The sequence below is a fragment of the Zingiber officinale genome, chromosome 9A, assembly GCF_018446385.1.
Source record: "Zingiber officinale cultivar Zhangliang chromosome 9A, Zo_v1.1, whole genome shotgun sequence".
NCBI lineage: Eukaryota > Viridiplantae > Streptophyta > Magnoliopsida > Zingiberales > Zingiberaceae > Zingiber > Zingiber officinale.
Genome location: NC_056002.1, coordinates 24,204,357 through 24,228,098, shown reverse-complemented (window position 1 = coordinate 24,228,098; position 23,742 = coordinate 24,204,357). Strand labels below are relative to the sequence as shown.

Below are 23,742 nucleotides of genomic sequence, written 5' to 3'. Positions count from 1 at the left end.
ATAGTGGATGCTCTAAGCACATGACCGGGGACAAGTCACTCTTTACTACCCTTCAAAACAAAAATAGAGGTAATGTGTCCTTTAGTAATAATGGTAGTCTTAAGGTTATAGGAGTTGGAGATATTCAAATATTCGAATGTCTCTAAATCAAAAATGTCCTTCTAGTCAAGGGGATGACTTTTAATCTCCTAAGTGTCAGCCAATTGTGTGATACGGGTTACACAATTGAGTTTCATTCAAGTCAATGTCTGGTCAAACACATTGACACACTTGACACGGTACTAGTAGGCACAAGGGTAGGCAACATTTACCAAGTATCTTTTAAAAGTGCTATTAATGCCTCTGCTAAGTGTTTCATGTCAAAAGAAGAAGAATCATGGCTGTGGCATAGAAGGTTGGCCCACGTAAACATGAAGAATATTCGAAAGCTGGCCAACAAAGGGTTAGTGCGAGACCTACCAAGCATCAAGTACCAAAAGACAAAATTATGTGATGCTTGTCAAAAGGGTAAGCAAACCAAAGCGTCTCATAAAGGTAAAAGCGTTGTAAGTACATCTACTGCTTTAGATTTATTGCATATGGATTTGTTTGATTACAGTAATGTTATTTCATTGAATGGAAGTAGATACTGTTTAGTGATCATTGATGATTTTACTAGATATACATGGACTTTCTTTTTGAAAAATAAGGATCAAACCATAGATATTTTTGTTTCTTTTTGTAGAAGAACTGAAAATGAAAAATCAACAACAATTAAAACAATTAGAAGTGATCATGGTGGAGAATTTCAAAACCATAGATTTTTAGAATTTTGTTAAGAAAAAGGATATAGGCATGAGTTCTCTACTCCAAGGACCCCACAATAAAATGGGGGTGTGGAGAGAAAGAACCGAGTCTTGCAAGAGGCTGCACGAAGTATGCTCAATGAGTACTCACTACCGAGCTACTTATGGGCTGAAGCGGTAAATACCGCTTGCTATGTGCAAAACCGAGTCTTGATACATAGGTTTTTAGGAAAGACTCCCCATGAACTTTGGTTTGGGAAACCCCCTACAATTAAACATCTTAGGGTGTTTGGTTGTAAGGTGTTTATCTTGAACACCAAGGATCATCTTGGAAAGTTCACGGCTAAGGCTGACGAAGGGATACTAGTCGGGTACTCTCTCACCAGCAAAGTCTATCGAGTCTACAACAATAGGACTAAATTGATTGAAGAGTCCTCGGATGTAGCATTTGAAGAAATCCCTAAATCAAATGATCAATCAAGGGAGGTAGGAGAAATCCAATTTGAACTTAGAAATCTATGTTTAAATGATCAAAACATAGAAAGAGTCGAAGTTGACTCTGATGACGATGAGCAAAGGCAAGAGAGGGCTCAGTCTGATCCTTTACCTGACACTGAGCCCTTGCCTGTGTCTAGTGAGACCACTCATGAGGCACCGTCAACACCAAGGCAATCTAGGATAGCCTCTAGTCATCCCCAAGACCAGATTGTGGGAGACATTCAACAAGGGGTTAGGACTAGGTCATTCTTTAGAAATGAGTCTAATGAGGTTGCCTTGATCTCAGAAATCGAACCAAAATTAGTTGATGAGGCATTGCACGATCCTGATTGGATCATAGCTATGCAAGATGAGTTAGGTCAATTTGAAAGGAGCCAAGTGTGAGACTTAGTTCCTAGACCTAAGAAGACCATCATTATTGGAACCAAATGGGTCTTCAAGAATAAGTTAAACCAAAAGGGAGAAGTCGTAAGAAACAAGGCAAGACTTGTAGCCAAGGGCTATAGTCAAGTCGAGGGCCTCGATTATGATGAGACTTATGCTCCCGTGGCCCGATTAGAGTCCATTCGTTTGATGTTAGCTTTTGCTGCACATAGAGGCTTCAAGCTCTATCAGATGGACGTTAAATCGGCCTTCTTAAATGGTTTCATTAAAGAAGAGGTCTATGTTGAACAACCACCTGGGTTTGTAAATACCGAAGCTCCAAACCAGGTGTACAAGCTCAAGAAAGCTCTTTATGGGCTTAAACAAGCTCCTCGAGCTTGGTACGAAAGGTTGTCAACTTACTTATTAGAAAAGGGTTTTGTAAGAGGTCAAATAGACCCAACACTATTTCTGCGTAGAGATGGTGAAAACATATTTGTAGCCCAGGTGTATGTCGATGACATAATTTGTGGCTCAAGTAACAAGGGCTATTTGAATGAATTTATCACTCACATGGAAAGTGAGTTTGAGATGAGTCTGGTGGGAGAATTGACAATATTCCTTGGACTTGAAATCAAACAAACTCGAGATGACATTTATGTCCATCAAACAAAATACACTCAAGAGATGCTCAAGAAATTTAAAATGAGTGACTCTAAGGAAGTATCCACTCCAAGGCGACGAACACTCGCCTTGACAATGATGAGAGTGGAAAACCAGTTGATCTAACGCAATATAGAAGCATGATCGATAGTCTTCTATATCTCACAGCTAGTCGACCGGACATACTCTTTGCTGTGGGCATGTGCGCTAGATATCAAGTCTGTGCCAAGGAATCTCATTTAATTGCAGTTAAGAGAATCCTGAGATATCTTAAGGGCACAATTAGAGTAAGTCTTTGGTACCCTCATACGGAGTCTTTTGACTTGATAGGTTATACCGACTTCGATTATGCTGGGTGCAAATTGGATCGGAAAAGCACTAGTGGGGGTTGCCAATTTTTAGGTTCATCATTGGTTAGTTGGTTAAGTCGGAAGCAACATTGCGTTGCTCTCTCTACAACCGAGGCTGAATACATTGCCATGGGAGAGAGTGTATCACAATTGTTGTGGATGATCCACACCTTAGAAGATTATGGGCTTTCATTTAAGGCAGTGCAAGTGTTGTGTGACAACATCAGTACAATAAACCTAACGAAAAATCCAGTCCATCATTCAAGGACCAAACATATTGAAGTGCGTCATCACTTCATTAGAGATCACGTAGCTAGAGGAGACATTGCACTCACATATGTTGAGTCAAAGTCAAACCTAGCCGATATTTTCACCAAACCTCTTCCGGAAAATGAATTTAGTCATTTGAGGAGAGAATTGAGAATGTGTTTGACTCAATAGGCCATTAGGACCCCATCATGATCAATAAGGACAATTAAAACAACAAGAGAAATTGAGAAATTAATTTGGGCAACTTGGGGACATCTCACACAAACTATAAGGTTTAACAAATTATTTTTGTTTGCTAGAAATGGGGTGAGATGCTAGGATCAGCCAAATTATTCAAAATGTATCATGCATCCCTTGAATAATTAGGTTGAAGAGATATAAATTGAGTATGGGGAAGACCATTACATAATTCATGTGTATTTGGTTCCTAGATCTTACTCATATATTCCAACCAAGGAAACTTGGTTGGACCTTTACCTAGAAATTATATAACTTTGGTTGATTGACTGTTTGATACATTTGAATGATACTTTTCATGATTTTGATTGACACTAGGACAAGTCCTTGAAAGAATGATAGCAAGTTGGTTGTATTTTGACAAACTTGAAATTGAACATAACAAAGGTCGAAAATTTCAATTTTCAATCCTTAAGTTGTCTGTTTTCTAAATGTCTAAAACTTTCCGGCTATAAACAATTTCAGACCATAATCTTTAGGACATAGTTATGCCTGTAGATTCTTCAGGTTCTAGGTACTGAACTTGAAACTTTTCCTGGAGAAACTTCTACGAATTATCGAACATCTCTACGAATTTCAGTTACTGAAATTATTGGAGAAATTTCAGTATCAGACACTGATCGGTCTATAGACCGATCAGGAGAAGGTGGGTCGGTCTGTCGACCGATCCAGAATTCTCTCCATCCTTCTGTTTGTAATCTGATCGGTCCAGGGACCAATCAGGTTCGTTTTGTACACCAGGAAGAGTTACCTGATCGATCCGGGGACCGATCAGGTCAGCCTGGCACGCAGACCCCGCTACTGATCGCCTTCTGATCGGTCTACAGACCGATCAGAAGGTTCCCTGATTGGTCCAGGGACCGATCAGCGGCTACTGAGCGTCTCCTGATCGGTCTACGGACCGATCAGGAGGTTCTCGGATCGGTCCAGGGACCGATCAGGAGGCTCCTGATGTCTCCTGATCGGACAGCCGTCCGATCATTTCGACACATGGACACCCATCACCCTTAAAGCTTCCCGATCCTTTCTTTTCTCCCTTCACGCTGAAGCCCTAGCCGACACCTTCCTACACCTCACCTCTTCTCTTCTCGCCGGAACCCTAGCCAAAGCCCTAGCCAAAAGATTCTTCAATGGCACCAAGGTAACTCCATACTTCTCTTAAACTTGGCATTTCAGTTTCATTTCTCACCATATCTGTGTTTTTTGTTTCGGGTGTTGGTGGCTCCGGTGCTCACTTACTTGCCCCATTGTATCACATTGTTAACCCTTAGGAAGAAACCAGTGGGTGAAGGAACCTCTAAGTCTAAGTCACCTGAGAAGTCGAAGTCTAAGGCTCCTTCCCGACCTCAACCATATGTCTCCGGGAGATTTCCAAACCACCATTTTGAGGAAGCCTTTAAACAAAGAACTTTTAAATTGCTCCCTTGTAGGTCTGTAGATCGAAAATTCATGGACGAATTTTGTCCAACTGTGTCAGAAATCATTGCCTACTACAAACTTGATTCACTTGTCTACTTAGAACGAGATATCAATTATGACTTAGTATCTGAGTTTTATAACAATCTTCATCAAACTAATGATGTGAGTTATAAAACAAAAGTTGCTAAGCAGACTCTTGATTTCAGTTTTTCAGCCTTCTTTGACTATCTAGGTTGCCGGAGGTGTTCCGGAAATGTCTTTTCGATATATCCTGACTTACCAGACCCCTTACCTTCATCTTTTGATGTCACACCTGACTCTATTTATGAGTATTTCTTCAGACATCCGAGACCGGGTGGACTAGATGAGTTGGATGTTGATTTTCCTACTTTTGCAGCTTTGAGATTATCTGCCCCCGATTACATTCTTTTTAAGATTGTCACGAACTGCCTTCTGCCTATCACATCTAAACCATTATCTGAGATCCGACGGTATCATTGCCTGATGCTTTATGGATTGCGTCGGCGTTTCGACTTTGACATCATGTCTAGCATCTACTCTTCGATCATCTCCTATAGTCAGCCAAATAGCTTCACTGTTTATATGTCTTATGGGCATATAATTACAGATTGGCTCGAGACCCTTCAGATTGATGTCTCCAAGGGTAGAATAGTCAAGATGGTCAGGCAGGATTGCAGACTTGGGAAACGGGCATTTTCCAAGTCTGGCATCATAGGACAAAATGGGGATGTTCGGTGGAAGGATGGGAGAGCTCTAGGTGAGTTACCACGGGGACCTCCACGACAGGTTGCGGCTGCTCCTGTTGCTGCTCCTCCTGCTGCTGATGCGCTGGCAGATCGCCGAGCTGGAGAGTCGCATTGATCGGCATGATGAGCTGCTGGTTGCTGAGCTCCACGGGCTGCGCGTCCGGATTGACCAGCGCTATGATGATTTACGCAGTCAGCAGCTGGCGACACATCAGGCGATTATGGGATGGATGGCCAGATACCCACCTCCGCAGGATTTCCCGGGCCATCCATCCTCGAGCAGCGGCATGCCACCTCAGGGACCCACTCCTCCCGTTGATGATGCTGATGCTCCTCATGATGAGGAGACTAATTGATACTCATTATTCTATGATGTCATTTATCTGGGTTTTGGATGTTGTTTGTTGGATACTTATGTCTGACCTGGATACTTGCTGATTTCATATATATATGCTATTTTTTTCTTTACGTTTCACTTCTTATTTGCTATTAATTTGCTGTTCATATGCTATGTCTTGTATGTCTCTTATTAATTTATTACTGTCTTATAATACACTTAGAGGGCATTCTAGGAGATTCAGAAAAAGATAGTTAAGGGGGAGTCCTTTAACGTTTTCTTACCTAATTCACACCTTTTCGGTGTTGACAAAGGGGGAGAAGATAACTAAGTTTAGAGATAAATGAAAGTTTGTCTTTAGGGGGAGGATCTTGATTCCCCTGAAATTGAAATATGAACATTTCTGATCAAAACTTAAATCGTGTTGTCAAACAACAAAAAGGGGGAGATTGTTGATACAGTCTGACCTGGCTGTTGTTTTGATGTTGACACTGATTTAAGTTTGTATCAGATATTAATTAAACTCAGATTGATTAATGATCAAGGTTGATCATGTGGAGAGGAAAAGTCCAAGTACGGATACTTGGCACGCAAAGTCGGAGAGGGCTCGGTAGCTCGTTCTCCGGACTAGGTCAGAGAGGGCTCGGTAGCTCGTTCTCTGGACCGGACGAAGTCGGAGAGGGCTCGGTAGCTCGTTCTCTGGACCGGACGAAGTCAGAGAGGGCTCGGTAGCTCGTTCTCCGGACTAGGTCAGAGAGGGCTCGGTAGCTCGTTCTCCGGACTAGGTCAGAGAGGGCTCGGTAGCTCGTTCTGCGGAAGGTCGAGAGGGCTCGGTAGCTCGTTCTGGACCGAAGTCAGAGAGGGCTCGTAGCTTGTTCTCCGAAGTCGGAGAGGGTTTGGTAGCTCGTTCTGGACCAGGAAGACGTTAGGGTTTAGGGTGGGAAGCTCAAATCTAACACAGGCATTGGATCGGTGCTGATCGATCCGGTGATACTGTTGCGGATCGATCGTCGGCCGATCCAGTGATACTTAGTTATCGATCGGTGCGGTGACCTATCGGTAACCACGAAGCAGTATGGATTATCCGATTGATGCGGTGACCGATCGGTAACCACAAAAGCAATCGTGGGTTACCGATCGGTCTAGTGACCGATCGCAGAAGCGATGGGACGGGACTCGAAGCAATAAAGGGGATCGGTGCGTGGACCGATCCAGCCGATCGGTCCACGCCGATCAAGCATATCCGCATCGATCAGGGTGTGTCCTGATCGGTCCGGAAGGCTATGGATCGGTCTGTTGACCGATCCACAACAATGTCGTTTGTTTTCTGCTGTTTCTCTGCGATTTCTAATTCACCTGATCAAATCATCTGCTGTGAGATTTTTGAGTTACAGGTTGCAGGTGTCGTGCCAGTGCTTAATTTCAAATTAAGCTCCATCAGAAGAATAAGAACAAGTGCCCTTTCTGCTGTGTTTCACTGCAAGTGGTGCAATTCGAGTGTCAACGTTTACTGGCTGCGATCAGTTGGCAACAGCTTGACTCTTGCTCATTGGTTCGAGCTCAGAGACACCAGTGAAGACCATGGATGGTATTGGTGTGAGTTCAGAGAACCAGATGAGGAGGAAGAGTGATTGGCGACGCCTGAGTTGATTGCAGTGATTCGATACAGGTGACAGTGATTCGGCTCTGGCTGAAGACAGTGAGAAAGCAGAATAAGAAGAAGGAAGAAGAGAGGTTTGCTAGGATTTTTGAAAACTCTCTGTCGACCAAAGCAAGGGTGCGGTGTTGTTGAGCTCTTGGCTGAGGAATCCTTCTGTCTGTGTGCATTGCTTTCAACGTGGCTGTAAGTTCATTTGTTCATTCCTTTGGCCACTGAACTCTGTAAGTCTTGTGCTTCATTTCAAATATTTTTTGTGACTTTGTGGAGAGGTTACTCCACCGAGAAGGAGAAATACTTAGCCGGAATTTGTCCGGGGTGTGATCTACTGAAAGATCAAGGGATCATCCACCTTACGGACACGCCGAGGAGTAGGGGCAAGTTATCCTCGAACCTCGTACATACTTGTGTAAGCTGTAGGTTGTGTTTCTTTCCTTGCATCAGTTTTCGTTTTGTTTATTTCCGTTGTGCTAACGAGCTTTTGTGAGGAATTGATTGAGTTTTTAGTGGAGGATATTCACGTCACCCCTCTCTAGCCATCCGAAGGTCCTAACAACTGTGACCCTCTCGTCGTGGAGAGCACGCGGACGCAAAGAAGCCGCTGGGATCTTCATCTCAAGTTTTTCTCGAAACCCTAGCAGCCTTTTTGTCCGGTTGTAAGTCCTAAAAGCAAGTGTAAGTTGCTCACTCACCTGCGGTAAGAGTAGTTTGGTTTGTTTCTTCTCGTTTTTTTTCTGAAGCATGAAGAAGGGAGCAAAGAGTTGAGGTTGTGCCGTGTACCTCATAGTAAGGAATAGGGTTTCTGAAGTATGCTGCCATGAGTCTAATAAAAACAGGAATCGTATGGTTTTTGGGCTTTGTCACTGCGTCCTATGTTTTTAGATGGAGTTTGAGTTTTCGGTGGGTTATCTCTTTGTGGATTTCGTGGATCTAGCTTGCCTGTGAATGAGATTGTACTCGATTTTACTCTAAGATTTTACTGATGCGAATGCAGGTGGATTAGATTTCCTTCAAAGTCTTATAATTAGTATTCTCAGATTTTGACTCAAACCCTTTCTGTTTGTTACCTTAGTAGGCATGATCGGTTCATATATGGCCTTGTAGATTTCGGAATCTGTTGTGGTTGTAATGATCTCGAAGTTGTTCTGTTAAATTCTGCAGTGATTGAACAAATTTGCAGAAATACAAGATTTACCTTAGTTGTTGTTTTGTATTCTTGGATAGCTGAGGCTTCGGATTGGGTTTCCATGTGAATTGTTCTGTTTTCCTTGGAGTTCTGATGTTGATCCATTATCGTGGAGGACTGTGGTGATGTGTGAATTTTGTCTTGTTGGTTTGGTCTTGTGATTGTTTACGGATTTAGTATGATTTCTTTTATAAAGGATGGTTGACTGATTTATTTTTTTTAGGGTTGAAGAGTCCTTATGCTGAGGTGAGTTTGTGGTGTAAAGTAATAGAATTTAAGCCATACAGACTCTTGTTAATGAAATAGCTTCGAAACTGATACAGGATAGAAATTATGAATACGGTTTGATTTGTCATGATTAGTTATTTGTCGTGGGTTTCAAAGAAGGATTATGAATGATTTTAGATCTGTTCTGGTTTAAAGCATGCAGTGTTAGCTTTAGATACTTGTTGTTTAGATTTCCTTTGTTAATGATTCGGTAAGCTTGAGCAACCTTGTATTTGGCACTGCAGATTTTAGTTCTTTGCCACCTCATTGATTATGAACAACCTTGTTTCTGGATTTTGGATCTAGTTCTTTTGTGTCATTCAGTTTCGAGCAGTCCTATTGTCTAATGGTGGCTGCAGCATGCTTACTTTAGATAGCTTCCTATTGTAGATGGAATTATTTTTATATTCATAGCATGCTTACATAGTGATAATGGTCTTCTTGTACAACATGTTTAAAAAGACTGTATTTCCTTTTTACTTTCACAGCAAGTATTAATAATTGTGTTTATTCTGTGAAACTCTAGAATTTCCATGCATATAGTGTTTTATTAAACTCTTTTAGGGGTTATGAGTGATTATATGTAAGAAAAGACCAAGATCTTAAATTGATTCTAAATTCCAGAAGTTTAGGATTAAAAGCACACTAAGTGTTTGAATAAATGCCAAGGCATTTTGTTATAAGAGAATTAAAGAATACAAGTATAAGGAAGTTATAGTTAAAAAGAAAATAAGTATTTTACTTTTTAATGGCATGTACCGGACACAAGGTCCATTGGGTGGGCTCCTAGATCGCCCCTAGGCACAAGATCGCCTAGAAGTACCTTAGTAGTTTCGGGATTAGCTACCTCGACTCATATTAAGGATGCGCATAAATTGGTACAATGCCGAACCCAAGAGAAGTTGATTATTATTTTAAAGTAATAAAGTATAAGTTTTGAAACAAATGAAACTTACTTTTAGTTTTCTTTCTTTATTACTAAGTTTTCCATGTTTTAGTGGACTGTAAACGTTTGAGATTGTACTTTATAGTTCATGTCATTTGAGTTCATCTTTGTTTTAGATTGTTATTACTGCGTGGTTGTGAAATATATATACCAGTCACATGTGGCTGATGGTTATTATTTGCATGTATTGATGAATTTGGTCACCGGTACAGGGGAGACTCTGTCGAAATTTTTCGATAGGGATTCCTCGTGGTTTCGATCACACCGGTTAAGTAGAGTTAATAGTTAAGTAACGATCACCTTAGAGAGTAGTAGTAGTAGTAAGAAGGGTGGTCGTTACAGAGCACATCACCAGTTACATGATCTACACACACAACCACTCATGGGTTAATGGTGCATCAGGCAGGGTGTGTGTAGTTTGCTCTGTCAGGCTCCGCTGATCCGCTCATGGGTAGTGTTGACTACAGTGTGGTAATGGGCAGGGATCCATCCTTTGGACTGACTCAAGGAGATGAGAGCATTGAGCTCCCCACTTGGTTTGGGGTAGGAGGATAGGTGTACTTCGACACATCCTGTCCACTCGGTCACTCAGGAGTAGTGATGGCAGAGTGCACAGTTGTCATAACCCTACCCACTCAGTCTCACCATCGCGCGTGAGATGGCTGACTGGCGTCAGGGGTGACCATGTCATTTTTGCATCATATGCATGAATTGCATTTATTGTTTGTGATTACTGCACTTTGGAAGTTGCATTTTTATGGATGCATATGTTTGACATGCATACATGATACCTTATGTATTTGGTCTGATGATCCTGCATTTGTTGGTGAGGTTCACACTCTTATGTTCGGATAGGAGGTCCTGGTGAGTACAGTTTATTCAGCATTTTCAGTTTGCATTTCCTATTATGGTTTAGGAAATTGTACCGCATGATTATTACTGGAAGTTATCTTTTACTATGTATATCAGCTTGATACCTGCTAAGTTGTTGAACTCACTCCGTTGCATTATTCCTATTACAGGTAGATGTTTAAGCAGTTGCTTGGAGGTATCATGTCTGTCAGTCACTCGTCACATCAGAAGACAGTTTTACCTCGCACTTGCTTTCTTTTTATACATTCTTTATTGATTTTAGCATTGTATTGGTGTTTAGCCATGTGGCTATTTTATTTGATTTTGGTGTTGTATTTATGTTTAAGCCGTGCCAGCATGCATTGCGTTGTTTTGGTTGTATGGGCTTCCCGTTTGTTTTTCTGCTGTGTTTTTAGCGCAGCCTTATGGCTGTTTAATATATATAACCGCATGGTTGTATTTTTAGTACAGTCGTGTGAGCTGTTTTATATATATAACTGTGTGGTTGTGTATATTTCAGCTGTGTGGGCTGATGTATTTTGTTTATTAATGTATATATGATTCAGATTGTCACCGGTACAGGGGAGATGTTATCGGATTTTCCTCTGGCAGAGACTCCTCTGGGACGTGACAATATGACTTGAGTCTGGATTCGATTTTGACTTGATTATCTAACTCCAACGGTTCCTCGTGAAGTTTGGTCAGGCAAGTCCAAAACTCATGGGCATCCTTGACCTTTCCTATCCTGCATGTAACTTTGTTAGGTAATAGATCTGAAATTAACTTTATTATCTTTTGGTTTGCTTCTGAGTTCTGGGTTGATCATCTCAGTGTCATGCCGTCATCAAAGTCGTTCATAAAGATGAAGCTTTCCATCCGCATCCTCTACAAATTGAATTCGTGCCTCTCGTATATCTCATATGGTGGCAGTTCATGGATGCTTCGTCCTTCTTGATGAGACATTGATATACTTGCAAAAATTATAGACACGAAGCGATTTCCAAAACTTTGTCTTGGGGTAAGTAGTGTGGGAGATAAAAAAATTAAAGGTATTTCATCAATTTTTTTTAAAAATAATAAAATAATAATAATAAGTATTATGACAAAATTTACCAGAATGGTTATTTTGTCAATTTAATTTATAGTGAAAAAATTGAAGTGAATTTTTTTTAAAAAAAAATGGAGGGAAAAACGAAAGGCATAAGAATAATTTTTAAACGAAAATGATATATAATTTTGCTTTAGAAAAGGACCCCCTTTATCGGATTAGTGGTAGCACCAATTCAAAGCGGTACCTGCTCTGATACCACTTGTTGGATCGTAGAGTTCACTGGAGGGGAGGGGGGAGGGGTGAATAGCAATTGTCAAAAATTCGTTATCGAGTAAGCAGTGGAAACAGAAAGTTAAACACAACGTTAACAAAAACCAATTTTACTTGGTTCGAAGCATTCGTTGACTCTTACTCCAATGCTTGCACGTGAGAGTGTTTTCGTTGGACAATCACTAATAATTCACAAAAGTATTATACGATTTAGTGCAAGAATTATGAAAAGAATACCAACAACAAGGAATAAAAAATTAAGTCACAGGTTGTCGGAGGAGCTTTGCAGGATCGCAGGAACAGTGTGCAACAGAGCAATCATAGAAGGAAGTTGTGTCTCTTTGCTCAAGGTGGAGAGCTCCTTATATAGGTAGCTTCGGGCACGCAGATACCTTTCGGGCGCCTGGACCATGATGTCAGCCCAGCCAATCAGCGTGTTCTGTATTGCGACGAGATAAACTTTTGCATTCCGGACGCCCATATCCCTTCTGGGTGCCCGGACCTCTTTTTCCAGCAAAAGCTTTTTCCTGCAAGAAAAAGATTAGTCTGAGACAATAAACATTATACTACCCTTCAAAACAAAAGTTAGCATAAATATAATAGAAACAGAGTAGTAATTAGATTCTGTCTCCTCAAGACCCGAATTTAGTCAAGATCTCAACTTAGATTTTCGAAATGGATCTAAGTTGGATCGGCGCCTACTATTCCCTCAAACGGGGAACGCACCCTTTCCAAGTCACTTCCCTCTAGTGACTTACCTTAACTTACCATTTTGGCAAACATTCCGTCAGCCCGTCGACCTGTCTGGGCTTCGTGCCAGATATCTGGTCTGTCCGTTGACCTAGCTGGATTTCATGCCAGAAATCTGGTCAGTCCATCGACCTATCTGGACTTCATACCAACTATCCGGTCAGCCCGTCAACCTAGCTGAATTTCTTGTCAGATATCCGGTTGGTTCGTCGATCTATCTAGACTTCTCCTGCACACTCAGTTATATAGTTAGATCACAACAAACCTAACTTAACTTACTTTGTCATTCATCAAAACCTGAGTTAGACCGTTAGTGCTAACCGCACCAACAAGTATTTCATCTAGCTGGGCATACATATAGATTTATGATGTTAAGTGCTTTAAGCCCGACCAGTATGTAAACCAGACAGGTGTACATGGAGAGTTATGGGGCTAAGTGCTTTTAGGCCTGACCGACCTTTCTTCTAATCGATTGGTCCTTTCCCGCACGACTTGTTATTCGATTGAGCTAAACCTGAGAGCCCTGATACCGGGCAAACCACGAAGCTAACTAGGAAATATTCTCCTATCTTAACTTTAACTGATACATTCTCTTGACTTTGAGTACCATATCACTTTAACTTTCACCATAATGTCATTTCCTTGGTTCACTTATTACACATCGTATCAATCAATTTTATCAAAATAAATTAATCTCTATAAAACCATCCAAATATCAAATCAGTATTTTATGCTTGAAGACAACTTTATAGTCTTAATTTACCCATCCAACTCAAGTTTTTTCACTAAATTCAACAATAAACATGACCTAACATGGGGATCAAACCATGACACTCCGTTAAAGCATCCACATCAATTTCCTTATTACTATATCTAAAATTTAGGGTAAATGATCTACTTTATTAAATTTAGATAATCACTTTTTACTACACACTACATCAAATATCCTAAAATTTTCATCATCCTTAATTTTTTTTTATTATTTTCTTCTCCTTCTTCTATTTTTTATTATTATATTTATGGAATGAGTGGAAGGAGAGAGATTGAAAAGATTGAGTGGAAGGAGAAAGATTAAAAAATATTATTTTATTTTTAAGATAGATGTTTCATTCCCTAAATTTAGAGAATTACTATTCATCAAATCTAAATTTAGGGAATATATAGGGTAACTGATGCAGACGATTTTTAATTATCCTATCCAAAATTTAATGTAAAATTTTTAGATATGATAGTTGATATGAATACTCTTACCTATTAAATGATTAACCACCGTCATGTTATTTTCAAATCTCATTTCATAGTTAAATTTTAAATTGAATGGAAAGAAATAGGGAAGGAACAGCAAATAAAAAAATAGTTGTCTCTCTAATTAAGGAGCTAATTCTATATATGTTATCCTAGACGCTAATATCAAGTGCTTAACTAATTGTCTCCCCTCTGATTTCATGGCCTACTTCAACCTAACAAATTATTTAAAGAACTATCATTTTCTCCAAAGATTGAAGTCTCACTCCAATTTTTTAAATTTATTTTAACTCCACTAATCATTAATAAACATAATAAATAGGCATATTAATATGTATCACGCCATTAAAACATTGAATTCCCACAAATAAGAGAAATTATGGAAAACATGCATTAATCTGTCTAACTAATGGCCATTGATTAGCCAACATATGACATGTCCTTGCAAACTAATCATTAATTAGAATCTAATAATTTCTGTCTGCTAAACCCCTTTAATTAATTGTCATGCATTCAGTAAAACGTATGTACTGTCTATTTAATGCCCACATGACCGGGCCTGCGATCAACGTTAAGCCGGACCGACCGGCCGGTTCATTTCTTGGTCCGGTTTTGCAGACAATTATTATAATTATTATTAAAGCGCCACAAGCTGCCCTGCCCTCTCACGCACTCTGATCACCCGCCATTAATGCGTGCTTGGAGCTCGCTCCAAGTCCAAGGAGAGTCTTCTAGTTGGTCGTTACGCACATTTCCTCTTCTTCTAATCGTTTGATCAGCGTTCATGGGCAAGAAGCTCGGCTTTGGCTCCTTCTTACTCAAGCTCCGGCACGCGCCGCCGCCGTGGCCCTCCTGCAGGGAGCCGAAGACGGAGTCCTTCCGGGACGCCTCCGTCTACAAGACCGTCAATTCGGTCCACTTCGAATCCGCCGAGTCCTGCTTCACCCACTCGTCGACTTCGGAGGCGCGGAAGAGCTTCTCCGCGGCGTCGGAGGAGGCGGTGGTGCCGCTGCGGCCGGCCGACCGGATCTTCTTCCGGCGGTCCGGGGAGACCAGTTCGATTCTAGAGGAGGCGAAGCCGGTCTGCACCGGCGACGACTACGGCGACGCGCCGCCGCCGTTTGAAGGCGGCGTCGCGCTGGCCGTGAACTCCGAGGACCCCTACCGCGACTTCCGGCGGTCGATGGAGGAGATGGTGGCGGCGCACGGTCTCAGCGATTGGCGCCGCCTCGAGGCCCTGCTGGTCTGGTACTTGAGTGTCAACCGGAAGAAGACGCATGGGTTCATCTTTGGGGCCTTCGCCGACTTGATTGTGGCCCTCGCCTCTTCCCCTGCTTCCTCCTCCTCCAATTCATTTCAAGTTGCAGAAATCAAGGAGCATGAATCAACCGATTCCAATCAAATGCTTGTTTAATCTGAATATCCAAGAGATTGCGAAATCTCCCTCCTCTCTTTCATTCTCCCCTGCCTGTTCTATTTCTGAGTTCGTTCATTTTGAAGCATTTCCAATGTACATTCTTGGGATTCAAAGAAACTTCATTTCCTGTATGTATGGATAATGGAGCTGACTAAACTCCATGTTCCATGCTTATTAAGTGCATCGCATGATCATTAGTTAAGACAAATGAGTAATCCCAACAGATGTGAGAAATGATAGACGTTAGGCATGTCTCTTAATAATTCTAATATAGAAATGCAAGTGGTTCGTAGATAGTTTTGGAAACAACAGCTATAGCTTCAACAGCAGGTCATGACAGCAACTCACACTGTTCATGGGGCTGAGGTTTCGCTGTGAGCCATGCACAACAAGGCTGATGCATCAACATCAGATCCATGGCAGATCCCTCTACTGTGTGAGGCCGGAATGAACTGTTGATGTTGTTGGATGGGTACAAAGCATGATCAGTTGGAAAAGGAAACAAATCCCATTAATGAGTGGTTGAGTCGAACTGTTGCTTGTGATCATAGTTACTGATCTCAGGCCACTTTTCCATACAACTCGATGATGGCCTTCTTCTGCAGGACTGAATAATATGGTTCTTTGAGATCTCTGGAGAAGCTACCTGACAACTCAGGAGTTGAGTGCATCTAATAAAGTAGAGTTGAAGAATTTTTATAAGTATATTGTTCGTATGCTTTCGTTTCTCTACCATCATTCATCAGCCCTCTTTGCTCTCTACTATCAACCCTACATATAAATATAATAATTGCTATCGAATCCTCTCAAGGATGATTCAAGCTTCCAGTCTGTATCAAGAAGAGGGAAACTTGTAAAAGCATCATTCGATAAATTCGTTTACAATTAATACTTGTTGGGGCTAGAACACTTTTCAATATTCCGCCCTTCAAGAAGGCCTAGCCATGGTAGAGTAAGGTTCACCCCATGCTATGAATATCTCATGCAATCCTCCTCCTCCTCTCACCTAACGCATAGTAGTACTAAATGCTCACTCACAGCTTATTTGTTGTTAGATGTAGCTAGTGATCAACTTGTTTCTTCTTAAAGATGTTCGTATGGCTAAAGAAAACTTAAGAAGATTTTCTTGTGATCTACTCTTGAAATTGCTAATTATAAAAGCCAAATATGTCAGTGAGAGCCATGCATGTTGGTGACACATTACGGCCACCTTATAGGTTTAGCTTCATCTTCACGAATATCTAATAGATTTATTGCTTGACCATGAGTTTATGGGAGAGGCCTCAGGCATGCAACTCTGTCGTGGAGGATCTATCTAATCATCTCAATGGTATCTCTAAGTTATGGTATTGGGGACTAACGTTCCGATACGATATTGTATGGAATGAATGATAAACGCTGCAAGATCATTAACTAGGAGTTAGTAGCCATGACTCACAAGGTTCTTGTTGAGACTAAAGGACAATGGTTTTCATGTAACCACCACCAATTCAGTGGGTCTCTCGTGATCTCTTCAAGTTAAGCCAGTGCCCCAACGCTAGGTCACTTTGGAATTCAATTCCAGAGGTACGTAGCTGTGTGTTAATTGTGAGATGGGGACGTCACAAAGTTAATGCCTTTGCAAAGGTGATTTTTTTTTTCACTTTGCAGGACATGATCTTCAGGATACTGCTCATGGATCCACATATGCATTCTTCACAAATCGATGAAGGTTTAAATGTTGTCTTTTCCTTGGGAAAAAGTGGCATTCATCAAAGTGATTTTTTTTTTCCTTTTTATAAAAAAGGCTAAAACTGAGTATGTTAGATAGTTGTTTTTCCCCATACAAATCAGTGTTAAATGATTAGTTTACACTTTAATAATCAACCAAAATAAGAGAACAATTCAATCAATCAACCATACTGTACTTATGATTGTAGCGGTATGAGATGTGCATTTTGCTAGTAAAGCGGTGGGGTATTCTCTTACTTTTTTTTTTAAGTATAGAAAGTTCGGTATTGATAAATTAATAAATAAATTTTTTTAATAGAACTGATGGACTTGTGAGTACTTTTTAATTTATACCGAATGAAAAATTTTTATAAGATTAAATCTGTCACATTCCAAATTGATCAACAAAATATTTATTCTACTTTTAGATATTCATGCATATAATTTTTTTTATAAAATGTCATATGCTAATCTGGATATCTTACACAATATTTCTGTATACTTTAATGGGAATTAATCCTTATTTATTTTTATAAATTTATCGTGTGTGATGACTAATTCAGCTTTTTAAGTTATATAAAAAAAGATAAATTATGAATTAGCTTATACTGATAGCTAAGGACTAAAGTGAGAGGAGGAATTTTTTTGTATGAGGATATGTATTCGTCACGTGAGTCATTCTAATCTCTTATCAATTTATTTTTCTACCTCCTTCAATTTAAGGAGACAATTAATTTTAATGGTCAGGACTTGGAAGTTATTTCTCATATCTATTTTTTTTCTTAAAAGAGAAAAAAAAAACTAACTGGATTGTTGAATTAGTGCAGCCATTGATTGTGAAGAAAGAGCACGCTAGCAATCTCAAAATCTAAAGCAGACAGTCAAACAGATCACAAATCCTAAAATCTGGAGAACAAAGTCAACGATTAGGCACTCCTCTTGTTCCTACGAAGTTCACATCTTTGATTTTGCGGGGATTTGAGATCCTATCACCACCCAGGCGGAGTTAGTGCGCCAGGTGGTAGCAGGATCTCAACTCGGCTTCTTTGGCCGTCGGGCTCACCGCCGGCGACGGCGGAACGCGGAGGAGGACGGCGTCGAGGGGGAGGTCGTAGAAGAGAAGAGGCCACCCCAAATCTCGGCGAAGGCGCGGAGGATCAGGTGGTGGTGCCGAGGCGCGTTAAGGGCGAGGAAGCGGTGGAGCAGGTCGCGCAGGTCCTCCCAGGCATAGATCTCCATCTCCACGATCATCTGCAGCATCGAGTCGCGGAAGTCCAGGAACGGGTCCGACGAGTCCTTCACCACAGCCACGCTCCCGTCCACCACGCCCTTCCTCGGCGCCGCCGCCCGCTTGCTCTTCTTCCTGCTCGGCTTTCGCCGGCCGCCCTCGGCGGCGGCAGTCTCCTTCGGCCTCTCCGGCGATAAGTTGCAGCGGGAGGTGGAAGAGGAGTCGCCGGCGGTTGTCGCGGTGAAGCTGCTGGTTCCCCAGTGGGAGGTGGTGGTCGAAGGAGAGAGAAAACCGCCGTCGCTTTGAGGCTTGGATTTCGTCGAGCAGGAGAAGAAAGATGGGAGCTTTGGCCGGCGGCAGCCGCATCCCACCTCAACCACAACCGGATGCCGCAACAGGAACTTTCTCATGCCCGAAGCCATCGTAAACGAGAAAAAGATGCGATCTTTACCGGTCGCCGGAGGAGAGGCAAGCGAGAAACCACAAAAAGCTTGGATTTTGTGGTGCATCCATCAGAGTGGAAACAGAAACAGAGACTGGAAGGTAGAATTGGCAAGAGGAGGAAGAAAAAGAGGGAAAAGGAAGGGTCGGGTTGTTTGCTTTCAGGTTCAAGGAGGTGAAGCTTTTAGCATTTTAAGGAGAAGATTGGGGTTCAGGTTAAACAACGAGAGGGAGGTAGAGTTAATTGCCCATGTGAAGTCAATAAAGAGGAAGAACCTCTTCTTGTTGCAAAAGGCATTTTAATGAGATAGAGTCTTTGGGAATACCAGACTGCTGCAAAGAATTGAAAGCCAGATTTAAGCGTAAGCAGTAAACTTTCTCAGCTCATTATTCTTTTTCTTCATTTTTTTTTTCTTCTGTTCTTTTCTGCTCGGTAAATAGAGTCTGCGATCTCGGAATTCTGTTTGTGTTAAATGGCACTAATGCATGATAGTGATGACAGACATAGAGTATGCTTCCTTCTCAACTTCTTTTGCTTCCGCTAATTGCTTCGCTACTGGGGGTTCCATCGTCGATGCAGAAAGTGTGAAATAAAAAAGGAAAAATAAAAGAAAGCACTTGCTTTACAAATTAGCCAGGGAAGAATCGGTTTTGGAGACCAAAACTTGGCAGTTGGGAGTTGGCACAGCTGAATTGGCCGTATGTGATTAAGAACTGTGTGTAAGTAAGAAGAGCAGTGACCATGACATTGACCAGTCAAAAGCAGACCACGAGTTCTACATAAATGTTTGAGAACTTCAACTCATTCGATCTGGGGAAGCTCAATCTTCCTTCAGTTTAACTGCATGGACTCGAGGTCAGTCATCAAGCTGCATTTTTCTGCAGAATGAATGGTGTTCATGTACAGAGCTGTGCGTTCATGAAGCCACCTGGTGAATCCGTATAGAGCTGTTTTTTTTTTAATTGGGAATTTCACACTTTTAGGATATAGTTGAGTTGGTTATTGTCGGTATAGCCAACATTAGATAATTGAATTTATATTTTAATTATGATAAAAGAATTTAAAATTAAGTTATTTTAATCTAATAAGTGTGACTGAGTTGATAGAAAAATCTTAACTGATCTCAGATAAAGAAAAATTCCTAATTGAGATTAATCAGGTAGAAATTTCTAGCTATGATTAGGCAACGAAGTCTTGATCCGAAGAACTGGGTAAAGTTTTGGTGGATCGAGGACTTTGAGCGAAATTCTAAAGTCGAAGACACTAGGTGAAAATTATGAGGGTAGCGAACATCAGGTGGAAGATTGGATGGGTCAGGGATCGAACATCCAGCATGAAATCATAAAAGTCTAAGGCGCTAAGCAAAAGTTCAGATGGTATGGAGGACCAGTTTGACAAAAGGTAATTTCTTCTGAGAGAAGTAGGTGAGGACGCGTTCTCTATTAGATGTCGATTCGACCTAGGATTTTTGAGAAAATCGAAAGTCATAACTGGACAGTTCGGAGACTATCAAGAAGTTCTATTATTCATATTTTATTATGCTAACCTTATTTTGCAGGGTATATTTGGTATTTTGGATTAACGTATCTTGTAGGGAGTGAAAAACATATTTCAATCTCGGATGAACAGTGTTCAAGGCGCCTCAGAGGCGCCTCGAGTGTCTTGGCCGAAGGTTCGCACATAGAGGTGCGGAGATGCCTTCCATGCGCTTGAAGACACCTTGGAGACTGGATGGAAGACGTATTCCATGAGCTTAAAGGCATCTTCGAAGGGTAAACTTCATAGATTACAGAAGTTATTGTCTCCGACGCTGCGGGGATAAGCTGCATCGCTAGAGGCGCCTTCAATGGGGTTGAAGGCGCCTTCAGCAGTTTATAAAGGTCTTGTTCGAGTAGTGGCTAGATAGAACTTGATTTCATGATTACTCTCTTGTACGCTGCTCCAAAGACAATATGATGAAGCCATAACGTTGCTCCGACAACCAGAAGCTCACAATTTCAACACCGTCATTATCGGTATATTGTAATTAAATTACTTCACTTATAATTCTGCTATTTGTAAAGATTTTTCGAAATTATAGTGATTGTCCAATGAAAGTGATCAACAATCGCGGGCCTTGAAATAGGAGTCATTACAGGCTCCGAACCAAGTAAAAACCAAATATGTCAGCTTAACTTTCTATTTTCCTTTCTTTATTTCTTTTCCGCCGCACTTACTCTAACATGATTGTTTTAAACGAATGTGAAAGCCACAAGTACTTTCACACCCCCCCCCCCTCAGCGCGTTTTGATTCTACAGTTATCACATAGTAGATTTATAGAATTAAATAAGGATGGAATCTCGATAAAGTTTGAGAAATTATCCTTTTATTTGATGGTTAATTTTGATTCTTGATTTACTAACTCCTAATAGTGTGGGATAATCTTTAAAGGGTTGTCATGGTGACTGATCCTATCCGAAATTCAAAGAGACGGAAAGCTGGGGATGTGACGCTTACGCTGACCTCCTGTGAACTCCGTGCGGACCTGCAACACAAACTATGTCAGTGCTAAGCCAGGAAAGGAGTCTCCGGCGTTGGCCCTCCGACGCTCAAGTCAGTCACCGGCGATGAGAAATGAAGTAGAGCAACAAGAACTGCAGCACAAATAGTGAATATCGTGTGTATTGCGTACCTCCGTTGATGTTTGGACCCCCCCTTTATATAGAGATCTGGTAGCGTGTGTGCACGCTTCCCAAGATGAGCACACATCCCAAAGCTTCCCCTAAAAAGATTTGCCAATAAAGTGTCCCTGACACAGTACCTTAATGGGTCGAGCATATCTCTGAAGTGATAGTGGAACCTTCCGCCGTACGATTTTCTGGCAGCACATGCCCGGTGTCGGCGGCACCAACTCCCAAAAGGTTATCACTAGATATTATCAGAAGTGTACTGCTAGGCCGAGCGGGTTAGCCGCTCGGTCGAAATTCTGCCGACTTGGTGCTCCGTCTGGCCGGCCGCACCTCGCTGTTCCTCCGTATGTGTCTGCTCGATCGAAGGTCCACTGTGTTATTGTCGAAACCCGTAGTCAGGCTGAGCGGGGTAGCCGCTTGACCAAAGTCTGTTGCCAGGCCGAGCGGAACAGCCGCTTGGCCAAGGTTGAACTTTGCATATCTCTGTTGTCTGGTCGAGCGGGGTAGCCGCTCAGCTTGGTTTCTGCATATTATCTTCCTTGAGCATCGGTTGTTTGATTGTTCCCCATGTCGGGGGCGATGGCGGGTCGGAGCCCTTTCCCCAGTCGGGGCATGAGTCGCTCGACTGACCGATACCGTCTATGCATTGACCGTTTTGACTTTGACCTCCATAGTGGCAGCGGGGTGGGGCCCCTCATCATCACCGCATCACAAGCGCCCCCCTCAAGTCTAGTTGAACGAAGTTGCAAGTCCGATTGACTAGATAATTGTCTGAGCAGACTTCTTCCTGATCGGCCTTCGATATCTTGGCTAAGACGACTCTCCGTCGGTTGATCTGTTGAAGCTTGTCGTTCGACCGTAGGTAAACTCCTCAATCCTATCGACGCGTCAAAGGTTTGTACTTGTAAAATCTCTACTTAGGCTGTCTTAGGCGAGCGCGAGCAAGGCTTACATCACCTAGATTTCTGGGAAATTGTGCAAATCCCCGCTTATTAAGGCTGAGCACATTCCCATGCCTTCATTAAATGCCGACCAGTGGTGATGCACCACGTGTCACTCTCACTACCGCCGCACGCTTGACGTGACCGGGTATTGATGTGACGTTCGGAGGTTTGAATTCAACGGTTCGATCTTTGTCTGGGTTTCTGCGACTTAGATCGGATGGCTCCGGTCGACCGACCCCCAGGCTTATAAGTCCGTGCGTGTCATCGCCTTTGCGCATTTCGCCGTCGTGCTCTTTGGTGCTACCTACTTCGTGCTCCGGCTGTTGGTGCAACCTTAGGTCAAGGTTGACCTGGGTGACCCGACTCGAGTTGACCTGACTCGAGGTATATTTTGATGTTTGACAAAAATAGAGAAGTTGTATTTTGATGTTTGACAAGAATAGGAACTTGGGGGATTGTAGGTGCAACCTTTGGTCAAGGATTGACCTGGTTGACCCGACTTGAGTTGACCTGATTCGGGAAAAGTCCAAGTATGGAGACTTGGCACGGAAACGTCCAAGCAGGGAGCTTGGCACGGGAAAAGTCCAAGTACGGAGACTTGGCACGGAAAAGTCCAAGCAGGGAGCTTGGCACGGGAAAAGTCCAAGCAGGGAGCTTGGCACGGGGAAAAGTCCAAGTATGGAAGCTTGGCATGGGAGGTCGGAGAGGGCTCGGTAGCTCGTTCTCCGGACTAGGTCAGAGAGGGCTCGGTAGCTCGTTCTCTGGACCGGACGTGGGAGTCGGAGAGGGCTCGGTAGCTCGTTCTCCAAACTAGGTCAGAGAGGGCTCGGTAGCTCGTTCTCTGGACCGGACGAAGTCAGAGAGGGCTCAGTAGCTCGTTCTCCGGACTAGGTCAGAGAGGGCTCGGTAGCTCGTTCTCTGGACCGGACGAAGTCGGAGAGGGCTCGGTAGCTCGTTCTCCGGACTAGGTCAGAGAGGGCTTGGTAGCTCGTTCTCTAGACTAGAAAGGCTCTAAGGTTTAGGGCTGGGAAGCTCTAAAACCAACAGAGGCATTGGATCGGTATGTTGACCGATCCAGTGATACTTTGGTTGTCTGGATCGGTCTGTTGACTGATCCAATGATATCTTAGTTATCTGATCGGTCTCGTGACCGATCAGTAACCACACAGTAGCTTTCTGTGGGTTATCTGATCGGTCTGGTGACCGATTAGTAAGAAGCGATGGGATTCAGAAAACAATAGGGAGATCGGTCTGTGGACCGATCCACCTATGGCCTGATCGGTCCACATACCGATCAGGGCCCTAAACCAACTCTCTGTGAGAGTTGGGATCGGTCTGGGGACCGATCAGCCTAGGGCCTGATCGGTCCAGGCCTAGCCGTTGAGTCACAACGGCTAGATTTCTGCTTCTTCTTTGTC

General features: G+C 42.4%; 2 protein-coding genes across 2 annotated transcripts; one reads left to right on the top strand and one right to left on the bottom strand.

The window, feature by feature from the left end:
* The first annotated feature begins 14,583 nt into the window (after positions 1–14,583).
* On the top strand, positions 14,584–15,740 carry LOC122018523 (transcription repressor OFP13-like). The gene has a single exon (XM_042575858.1). The coding sequence runs from the start codon at positions 14,698–14,700 to the stop codon at positions 15,325–15,327; it is 630 nt and encodes a 209-aa protein (XP_042431792.1). The 5' UTR covers positions 14,584–14,697; the 3' UTR covers positions 15,328–15,740.
* Positions 15,741–17,850: 2,110 nt separating this feature from the next.
* Positions 17,851–19,225, bottom strand: LOC122018522 (transcription repressor OFP8-like). The gene has a single exon (XM_042575857.1). The coding sequence runs from the start codon at positions 18,775–18,777 to the stop codon at positions 18,100–18,102; it is 678 nt and encodes a 225-aa protein (XP_042431791.1). The 5' UTR covers positions 18,778–19,225; the 3' UTR covers positions 17,851–18,099.
* Between the last annotated feature and the right edge of the window lie 4,517 nt (positions 19,226–23,742).